Below are 10648 nucleotides of genomic sequence, written 5' to 3' on the forward strand. Positions count from 1 at the left end.
TGTTCCACTTCATATGTTTATTGGTTTTCTCCTATGACTTGCATGCAAACTCCTTTAGTTCAGTGCCTGCAGGGCGGGGTATAGCTGGTCAGAGCGCCTAATTTTTTAATTCGTGTCGGCCTCCTAGGGATTTTACAGTACGTAACAAAATAACCTAGTATTCCATTATTGTTTAGCAAAACTTTGGTACAGCTTGAGTCCATGCCAATGAATGCTTGTTTTTTGCTGTAAAGGTTGCAACAGAAAACCTAGAACCTCCATAAATGGGAGTGCTGGCGATGTGACCTCTTACTCAAGGCTCTGTTCACACCAGTGTCGTTCTTTGTCACATCAGGTTTCCATTCCTTTTTTTAATCCCTGTTCACTCCATAAAAAAATAATAATAATAAAACAGAAAACCTGTCTGACCATTGTGTGTTGGATCAGTTTAACAGACCTGTTATGGCTTCATTAAGAGCAGAAGCCATGACACTAGTGTGAATGGAGCCTACGTTCTGTAATGCTTGTGTATGTTCAACTCCTGCTTTATTCAGCCACATAAATGGTCTCTGTTCTTCTTACAGGTGGAGTTCCTTGGAGAAGAAGGGACTGGGCTGGGCCCAACCCTTGAATTTTATGCCCTGGTGGCAGCAGAGTTTCAGAAAACAGACTTGGGAATTTGGCTGTGTGATGATGACTTCCCAGATGATGAATCTCGTCAGGTAACAAGCACAATAGAATGCAGCCCAGGTGCTCTGTTAAAAGGAACCTGTCCATCTTTAATCCCCATAAATTACTTTATGGTGCTCAAAGTACGTTATGGTACTGGATTGAACCTGTCCATGCATTACAATTTCTTTAAAGGGCCAGCAGGTAATGTATGCTACAGATATAGGGCCAGAAACTGTTCCATGTGATAACTACTATGGAAAAAGACTCTTTGACTAACATAGTGTGTAAGACTAAAAAAAGGCTCTTGGGTTGTTTTTTTTTGCCTTCCTCTGGATCAACAACACAGGAGGATAAACAGGCTGGACTAGATGGACATTGTCTTCATTCAGCCTTACAAACTATCTTACTATGTATATTTCTATTTAGTTCAACCTATTATCCAACAATGTTGATCCAGAGTAAGGCAAAAAAAAAAAAAAAAAAAAGCAGAAGGTAGAAACCAACATTCACAATTTTTGTGAAAAAATTCCTTCCCGACTACAAATCTGACAGTCAGACTAATTTCCTGGATCACTGAATCTTCTGAAAGTGACTATAACATGTAATATTCTTAGAGTCGAGAAAGGCGTCCATTCAGTCATCCTCGGGCAGAGAGTTCCATAGTGTCACTGCTCTTACAGTAAAGAATTCCTCTTCTATGTTGGTGTAGAAACCTTCTTTCCTCTAGACGTAGAGGATGTCTTGTTACAGTTACAGTCTTGGGTGTAAATAGATGATGGGAGAAATCTCTGTATTGTCCCCTGATATATTTATTATACCGTCTTTCCCTGAAAATAAGAACCTGTCTTTTATATTCATTTTTGCCCCAAAAGAGGGGATGTTTAATTATACTTACCTAGCAGGCTTGGTACAGGTTCCTCCTGTTGTTCTCCAGAGCTCTAGCAGACTTCCTGCAGTCCTCGGCCACCCACAGAAGATCACTTCCTGGTTACGGGATTCATAAATCTCACTTCCAGGAAGCGATGGCTTTGATTAGCTCTCAAGCGCTGCTCAGCCATACAGTGCAGCTCTCGATGAATCAAGGCAATGGCTGTGATTGTTTCATCCAGCGCTGCATTGATTGGCTGAGCAGTGCTTGAGGTGCAGTCACAGCCATCGCGTTGTGGAGGCGGGATTTAAGAATTGGCTGAGCCGCAGCATTGATCGGTCAATTCATAAATCTCGCCTCCACAACTATAACGGCTGTGATTGGCTAAGCGACGCTCGAGAATTAATCAATGCAGTGCTGGATGAGCTAATTGGTTCTCGAGCACTGCTCAGCCAATCAGAGCCCTTGCTTCCTGGAGGTGGGATTTATGAATCCCATAACCCAGAAGCAATCTTATGTGGGTGGCCGAGGGCTGCAGGAAGCCTGTCGGAGCTCCCGAGAACAGTGGGAGGGATGTGGACCGTGCGTGCTAGGTAATTATTTTTTATATATTGCAGCTAGGGCTTATTTTTGGTGTAGGGCTTATATTTTAAGCCTCCCTAAAAATCCAGAAAAATCAGGGTAGGGCTTATTTTCAATGCCCTAAACTGTACACAATATTCCATGTGTGGTCTAACCAGTGAGTTGTAAAGAGGAACAACAATGTTCTCATCATGCACCCCTAGACCTGTTTTTATACACCCCAGGATCCTATGTGCCTTGGCAGCAGCTGACACAGGTTACTCCAGTTAAGTTTACAATTAGATAAATCCACAAGTAAGAGTCTCAACTAATCACTTACTGTATACTTTGGAACAATTTTCTGACTTACAAATATGTTTCATTTTTTCACATGATATTCAAAATAGGTTTTGGGTGGAGAGACACTTGCACTGACCACTGAAGGGCTATGGCTAGCAAAGGATTCTAGTTGGACACAAATGTACAGTATCTAATCTTTGCATTCTCTCATAGGTTGACTTGGGTGGTGGCTTGAAACCCCCTGGATATTATGTGCAGCGGTCATGTGGACTATTCATAGCTCCCTATCCTCAGGACAGTGAAGAACTGGATAGGGTGACCAGGCTTTGTCATTTTCTGGGTATATTTTTGGCAAAATGTATACAGGACAATCGCCTAGTAGACTTGCCTATATCTAAGCCCTTCTTCAGGCTCATGTGTATGGGGGATATCAAAAGCAATATGAGCAAACTGTTATATGCCTCTCGGGGTGATGAAAGTGAGCACTGTACTGAAAGTCAATCTGAAGCCTCCACAGAAGATGGACATGATGCCCTCTCTGTAGGAAGCTTCGAGGAAGACTCCAAATCTGAGTTCATCTTGGATCCACCAAAGCCAAAACCACCAGCCTGGTTCCAGGGTATATTGACATGGGAGGACTTTGAACTTGTAAACCCACACCGTGCACGCTTTCTCAGAGATATTCGTGAACTGGCTGTAAAAAGGAGGCACATTCTGAGCAATCGCAGCTTGTCTGAGGATGAGAAGAACACACAACTCCAAGAGTTGATGCTAAAGAATCCATCTGGTTCTGGACCTCCAGTCAGCATCGAGGACTTAGGGTGAGTTTGAGAGTAGTGAGACTCACAGAAGAGCTGTAGAGATTTGGGGATTAATGGGCACCTTCTTAGGAAGAAGATTCTTTTCTGACTCAGATATGTTGTACATTCATTATACTGTACATTTCATATTACGCGTTTACAGATTTGGGGTTAGAATCCCCCTTTAATAGGATCATTTGTGAACCGATGCATTTAGAATTTCTTACTATGCATATTTAACTCCACTCCACCTTTTTTTTAAAATGTGCATACTTTGGCTCTGTTTACATCTGCCTCTGAGGCTCCCCTTAGAGCGTCCAGCGCAGATCTGACACAAAATGCGGGACAAAATAACGCAGTATGCTGTGTATTTTTGCCAGATAAAATGACAAAAATGCAATGGAACCCATTATAGTTAAAGGGTCCGTTGGGCACTATTCGTGCACGTCGTACACCAGATTCAGCACTTCACTTAGTTTCGTCGTTCGGTTCCTATAATGAGCCAAGCAACATAAATGAAAAGTTCTGGTGTGAATCCAGCCTGAACCTCCACATATATAGGAAATTTCTTGATTTTTCACTGTTTTTTCACACAGACTAAATTTCCAGTTCTGTCCTTCATCTCGTGTTTATGGCTTTAGTGCAGTAGATCTGAAACCTAATGGTGAAGATGAGGTAAGGCTATGATCCTGTTTGTCTACAAAAATGTGCAGTTTGTTTCCTTTGCCTGTTAAGAAGAAATGTTTCATATTTGTTTTAACTTTCCGTGACACAATTGCCTACTTTGCTCTCACTTGACTTTCTTGCAGATGGTGACTATAGACAATGCGGAGGATTATGTCGATCTGATGTTTGACTTTTGCATGCAGACTGGTGTTCAAAAACAAATGGAAGCATTTAGAAGTAAGTTGGTGGGTTTAAAGGGAATCTGGCACCAGGTTTATGCTACCTGAACCACTGGCACCATGTACAGAGCGTCCACGTATGCTGTATTCTGCAACGCAGTGGCGTTTCTGAATCAACTTACTTTTAAGTATGACTTGAAAAGGGCCTAAAATAGTGTTGAGTCGAAAGGGGCTGGCCATGCCAACGATGCCTAGTTTTGGCAGGCAATTTGAGGCTTATCTTGAAAGAAACTACACTAGAACTGCAAGTGTATGTTCATATGGGTAAAATTTCAATAATAAAAATCTGCGCCTTTAATCGTGGATTTCATGCAGATTTACTGCAGGTTCCCAATTTGATGCAGAATCCATGTTTAATATATGTGACCTATCACATATTTAAAAATACACTATGTCAGCAAGGGACAATAGCGGTAACTTCCAGTTATGGAGTGTAGAAAGAGGAAGTTATTACATGGATAGATTGGGTATTCTTTGGCAGTGTATTGACCCAAGTTGCAGTTATTTAGTTAGTTGATCATTTCCTATTGCTAATCTGGCTTCTAAAACGTCCTGTCCTACTAGATATAGGAAAAGGTATTAAAGGGTTTTTTTTTATACCCAGAAAAAGCTCCACTCTTGGCCATGGGCTGTGTTTTGTATCGCAGCCTAGCACTGCTTACTTGATTAGGACCGAATTGTAATACCAGACATAACCATGGACAGACATGGTGCACTTTGAAAAATAGAAAGTAAACCCTTATTTTTTCTAGCCCTGGTCAATCTCTTTTAGTAACTGCAGTCTTATTGCAGCATTTGAATTTTCTAAGGTATGTACTAAAAGTATTAATTTGCTGGTCAGTATTCACATTATGTTTTTTTTCCCATAGGTGGCTTTAATAAAGTATTCCCTATGGAGAAACTGGGCTCTTTCAGCCCCGAGGAGGTCCAGATGATTCTTTGTGGAAACCAGTCTCCTTCCTGGTCTGCTGAAGACATCATCAATTACACAGAGCCCAAGCTAGGTTACACAAGAGAAAGGTATGGTACTTACTGTTGATGTCACTGCTGGAGGCATCTCCAAGCTTCAAGATCAATATTACGATGCTCATTTTCACACTTGCATTCATTTTCACTAATTGATTCAGATATTAGGAGTCTGCTTTCATTGATGAGGACTTGTAATGAGAGAGTTAGAATTTTCATAAATCACATTTGTTTTTCCTACTTTGGCACAACCTCACCTTATTGGATTCTCCCCCTTGATAAACCATCGCATAGAAACGGACACTACGGCTCTGTTCGTAATTGTGTCATGGGCGCCTCTAATTTATAAAGCATCTCATTGACTTATAATGTGACTATCAGGTTTCCATGTTTTTTTTTCTTTGAGCAACATAAGCTTTATAGAAAAGAACTGGATTCTTATAGGAGTTGTCCCACTTTAGTTGCTTTCAGACAACTTCTTACATTGCACAGTGGCCAAGGATGGTACTGCAGGGCCAGCCACTTAAATAGGATTCAGTCTGCAGTACCAACCTGGGCCACTTGGCAATGTATGGAGCTGTCTGAAAACAGCTAGAAGTTGAAGAACTCCTTTAAAGAAATGGCAGCAGGTCCTGACCAAGTAAGAATAGAGGTTATCTGCTGCTCATGGGCTCATTTTGCCTACGATGTACATTAAAATCTTTAAGAGAAGTGTCCAACTGCACAGGATTAACTATGTACAGAGCAGGGCTAGTAATGTGAAGAGCTGTCAGTTTACAGAACATGTTTTCATATAATCCATCATAATTTAGTTTATAGAGAATTAAAAAAAAAAATGTGCAGAAAGTCCATCATTGTTTTGGGGGTTTGTTTTTACAGCGTTCACCATTGGGTAAAAATAACATCATCTTATGTGGATCAGCATGATTACTGCAATACTTAGTTTATATAGTTTTTATTTTTTTAACTACTTTTGCACAATAAAAACACACCTTTTTAAAGAAAAACAATTGACTGTATCACCGCGTTCTAAGACCCATAGCATTTTTATTTTTCAAGTAACTGAGCTATTTTCATTGTCTGTGTTATTACGAAGGCGGTAGTAACCATTGTGTGTTACTTTAAAAAATAAAAATAAAAAAATCAATATATATATTTGTGTTTTATCTATTTAAAACTCTTTGTGGGAAAATGCATTTTTTAACTGCATTTTCTTTTCTTTAAATTAAACTTTCTTAGATTTTTTGATACTATTTTTTTAAAATCTCTGGATGGGACTTGAAGATACAGTTGCTTTGTCAAGCTTTCATCTGCCATTGGAATCTATTGGTACTTTGCAGTCGCATTGCAGGGTGCCAATTTGTGACAGAAGGAGTCCCTGTCATCTGCTTACATGCTTCAGTTGCTATTGATTGTGCCAGGATCTTAAAGGGGTTGTCCCGTGCCGAAACGGTTTTTTTTTTTTTTAAACCCCCCCCCCCCCCGTTCGGCGCGAGACAACCCCGATGCAGGGGTTAAAAAAACCACCCGCACAGCGCTTACCTGAATCCCGGCGGTCCGGCGTCTTCATACTCACCTGCTGAAGATGGCCGCCGGGATCCTCTGTCTTCATGGACCGCAGGGCTTCTGTGCGGTCCATTGCCGATTCCAGCCTCCTGATTGGCTGGAATCGGCACGTGACGGGGCGGAGCTACACGGAGCTACACGGAGCCCCATAGAGAACAGGAGAAGACCCGGACTGCGCAAGCGCGGCTAATTTGGCCATCGGAGGGCGAAAATTAGTCGGCACCATGGAGACGAGGACGCCAGCAACGGAGCAGGTAAGTAAAAAACTTTTTATAACTTCTGTATGGCTCATAATTAATGCACAATGTATATTACAAAGTGCATTAATATGGCCATACAGAAGTGTATAGACCCACTTGCTGCCGCGGGACAACCCCTTTAAGTTTCTACGCATCTGGCTGTTCAAGCAGGAGCCTGGCTGTCAGTCGGCCAAGCTACTGCCATAAAAAGATGTATGTGCAGATGTAGAGCCCATTAGTGAGGCCAGTAAAAAGGCGGATTGCGGTCTCTAACAGGTCGATCAAAAGGCAGCTGATTTTTTTTTTAAATGGCTTTTACAGTTTATTTAGGAAGAAAAGTCATGAAACTTTATAATGTACTTTTTAAGTTCCTCATCATTTATAAAAATCTGGTGTATTTAGTCACTGAAAACCCATCCCAAGGTGGTCCTAGCCGCACGGGCATGGATTGTTCTAATCTGCCACACAAAATGGTGAAGGTTGATTCATCTCTATTAAAGTTTTTATATTCAGTGTTCACATGTACAAAGGGGTGGCTGGTTTACTGAACACATTTGGAAGGCGCCTGGATGTCGTTCTTGACAGAACTGCAGGCTATGTGTAATGGATTCCTGGAGATGGGCCGGAGGTCCGGGGATGTATTCTAGTACATTTGGAGTTGGGAGGGAATATTTCCCATCAATATGAAAATTGGTAACCGCCTTACAGGATTTTTTTGCCTTCCTCTGGATCAACACTGTAGTATTATAGGGTGGATTGATGTGTGTGTTGTTTTTTTTCCCAGCATCTAAGTTTGAACAATGAACTTGAAATATACAGTATTCATGAAATTTGCCTAACTCTTAATATACAATGATTTAACTTCCTTCGCATAAAACTGGAAAACTTTAAATACTACTTAAAAATATTTTATAGAGCATTAGTACTTGTTCAAGTAGATACGAAATACATTTTTAACCATTCAATTTAAGTGATACTCTAGTTAAAGGGGTTGTCCCGCGAAACAAAGTGGGGGTATACACTTCTGTATGGCCATATTAATGCACTTTGTAATGTACATTGGGCATTAATTATGAGCCATACAGAAGTTATTCACTTACCTGTTCCGTTGCTAGCGTCCTCGTCTCCATGGTGCCATCTAATTTTCAGCGTCTAATCGCCGGATTAGACGCGCTTGCGCAGTCCGGTCTTCTTCTTTTCTGAATGGGGCCGCTCGTGCCGGAGAGCGGCTCCTCGTAGCTCCGCCCCGTCACGTGCCGATTCCAGCCAATCAGGAGGCTGGAATCGGCAATGGACCGCACAGAAGAGCTGCGGTCCACCGCGGGTGAAGATCCCGGCGGCCATCTTCACAAGGTAAGTAAGAAGTCACCGGAGCGCGGGGATTCAGGTAAGCACTATCCGGTTTTCTTTTTTAACCCCTGCATCGGGTTTGTCTCGCGCCGAAATAAAAAAAAAAACCCGTTTCGGCGCGGGACAACCCCTTTAACTGAACTTTCCTCTCTCGTAGCCCCGGCTTCCTCCGTTTTGTACGAGTCCTCTGTGGTATGTCCTCAGATGAGAGGAAGGCTTTTCTACAGTTTACAACTGGGTGCTCTACATTGCCCCCTGGAGGACTTGCCAATCTGCATCCACGCCTAACAGTTGTGAGAAAGGTAAGTTCTGAGAGCCTAAAGATGATGTAGTTTTGCTGTAACTAAATTCCACTGCAGAGATGAAAATAAATGTTGAGGCCGAATTTTGAGGTTAACAAGAGGTTTTGTCAAGATTGGAGGCAGGCCGGGGGTTTACAGATTATCTAGGCTGAAAATGTTCTCAAATCTCCACATGGACCCTGTGACAATAAGCTGCTAAATAGCGATGTCACTTTGTGAAAGGTCTTGGAAGGGCTGTAGTGAAGCTGCTGCTACTAAGAGGAATCGATGTCCGAATGTGCCGCAGGTCCTCGGACAGCTTCACTCAGATGCCGTAAAGAAGAAAATATGTGGCTTTGCTGTAGAACACAACTTTTTATTATGTTCTCCATCTCCAGTTGTGCTACATGTATAGTGTAGTTTCTTGCCTTTCATAGTGTTAGTTTTCCTTTGTCAATAGGCATCCACAATTCTTTTGGATGTGGACATTTTGGCACTTGCATCGATATCATGTCTACTATGGCCATTTCAGCCCTGTCCGTTGACATGGTGTGTCAGCTGACAGGACCAGAATGAGACCCCTGTGCAGAGCATGCGCAGTATGACCTGTATTTGCAGCAGCTGTGCAAGCTTGTAATCCTGTCGTCCGCTCCGAGACAGCTGCATAGTGATGCATACAGTATCCTCCATAGTAGATGTAAATACTGTGAAGGATCCTGTGTGTCCTCAGCGCTGAGCAGTGACAGCTGTTTTGTGAAAAGTGCACAGACGGCCCTAACCAGAATGTGTAAGCTATTGACCTGCTAGTGAACAGAGATCCTCCTGGAAGGGTCTCGGAGATATAATGTTGACTGCAGGGTGTAATACAAGTGGCAGTGATAAACCTTCACAGTAAGCAGTTTTGTATATCTCTTTGGTCAAGTGGTTGTCTTTCTCTCTTAGCTTAAGCGGTTGCATCTGTGTCTGACTCTCGACAGTCAAACGATTGCATCTCGTCAGTCATGTGACTGTTTCTCACCCGTCAAGCGATTGTGTTTGTCTCTCTTTGTTGGTCAAGTGATTGTGTCTCTTGTTAGTCAAGTGATTGATTGTTTCTCTCTTGTTGGTCAAGTGATTGTGTCTCATCAGTTGTGCAATTCTCTGTCACTGAGCACATGGTTCTTTCACGATGGTCGAGATTCTCTCGGTCAAGTGACTGCCTTTCATCGGTCAAGAGATTGCATCTCTCTCGTCAGTTGAGCGACTGTCTCCTCAATCGAGTGATTCTCTTTCTAGTTAGTCAAGCAATTGTGTATTGCTCTCTAAAATTGGCATTTGAGCAGTTGTCAGTCAAGTGACATCTATAAGATTATTTCAAAGATGTTGAGCTGTTGCCTTTTTTAGATGCAATTTCTTGTTATGCCTTTTTTTTTTTTTTACTTTAGATAATGCTATAGGCATTTACTCAACTAACAACTGCTCTATTTGCAAATTACCTTTGAGTTGCCATAGATGGAAATCTAGCACAGGGTTCTTCCTTGTCTTTCCTGTGAAGACAATTTGTTTTTATAGTTATGATATTTGGACTGGGAGATTTAAGGCCCATTTATACGTTACGATTATAGCTCAAACTTCGTTCAAGCGACTGAAAATGAGCGCTAATCGTTACATGTAAACGCGGGCATCGTGCACTTTTCGTTTCAATGATGATTTTAAGATGAACCTAAAATCCAACCCATTGGTCAGCTACTGAGAGATAAAGCAAACACCTTTATCTCTCAATAGACTGCATGCTGTTATCTTCACAGGATCCGGCAGATAACAATGTAATCTGCTGTCAGCCATGAGTAGAACAGTGCAGCTGTGTGCACAACTGGGAGTGTGCTTAATCACACACTGGGCTCTACAAACAGCTCCTAGAGGTCCTTTTACATGCAAATGAAGATGATAACGTGTTAATGGCTATTAACACCTTATGCAAATAGATCACTTAATCGATCACTAAATCTTTCCTTTACTTTTGAAAGATTAAGTTTGTGTGCAAAAGGGCCTTTAGGCACAAATCTCAAGGACATATGAGCAGGGGTTACACTGATCTACCGTATATTGGGATGGCACGTGGTGGGCATGGGAAGGAGAAGTGTCACATATAGCTTCTGAATGATATCACAACGCCCCAGAT

The 10648-nt window shown here is 41.9% G+C and overlaps 1 protein-coding gene across 3 annotated transcripts in view; it reads left to right on the forward strand.

The window, feature by feature from the left end:
• Nucleotides 1–10648, forward strand: part of HECTD1 (HECT domain E3 ubiquitin protein ligase 1) — a 62079-nt gene that overhangs the window by 49844 nt on the left and 1587 nt on the right. For all 3 annotated transcript variants that reach the window (XM_066608564.1, XM_066608566.1, XM_066608565.1), the window contains 6 exons: nt 564–701; nt 2594–3201; nt 3777–3855; nt 3990–4083; nt 4955–5105; nt 8364–8508. In XM_066608564.1, the coding sequence (XP_066464661.1) occupies nt 564–701; nt 2594–3201; nt 3777–3855; nt 3990–4083; nt 4955–5105; nt 8364–8508 (1215 nt within the window). The remainder of the gene's footprint in view (nt 1–563; nt 702–2593; nt 3202–3776; nt 3856–3989; nt 4084–4954; nt 5106–8363; nt 8509–10648) is intronic.

This window comes from Eleutherodactylus coqui, chromosome 6, assembly GCF_035609145.1.
Source record: "Eleutherodactylus coqui strain aEleCoq1 chromosome 6, aEleCoq1.hap1, whole genome shotgun sequence".
In the NCBI taxonomy this organism is placed as follows: domain Eukaryota; kingdom Metazoa; phylum Chordata; class Amphibia; order Anura; family Eleutherodactylidae; genus Eleutherodactylus; species Eleutherodactylus coqui.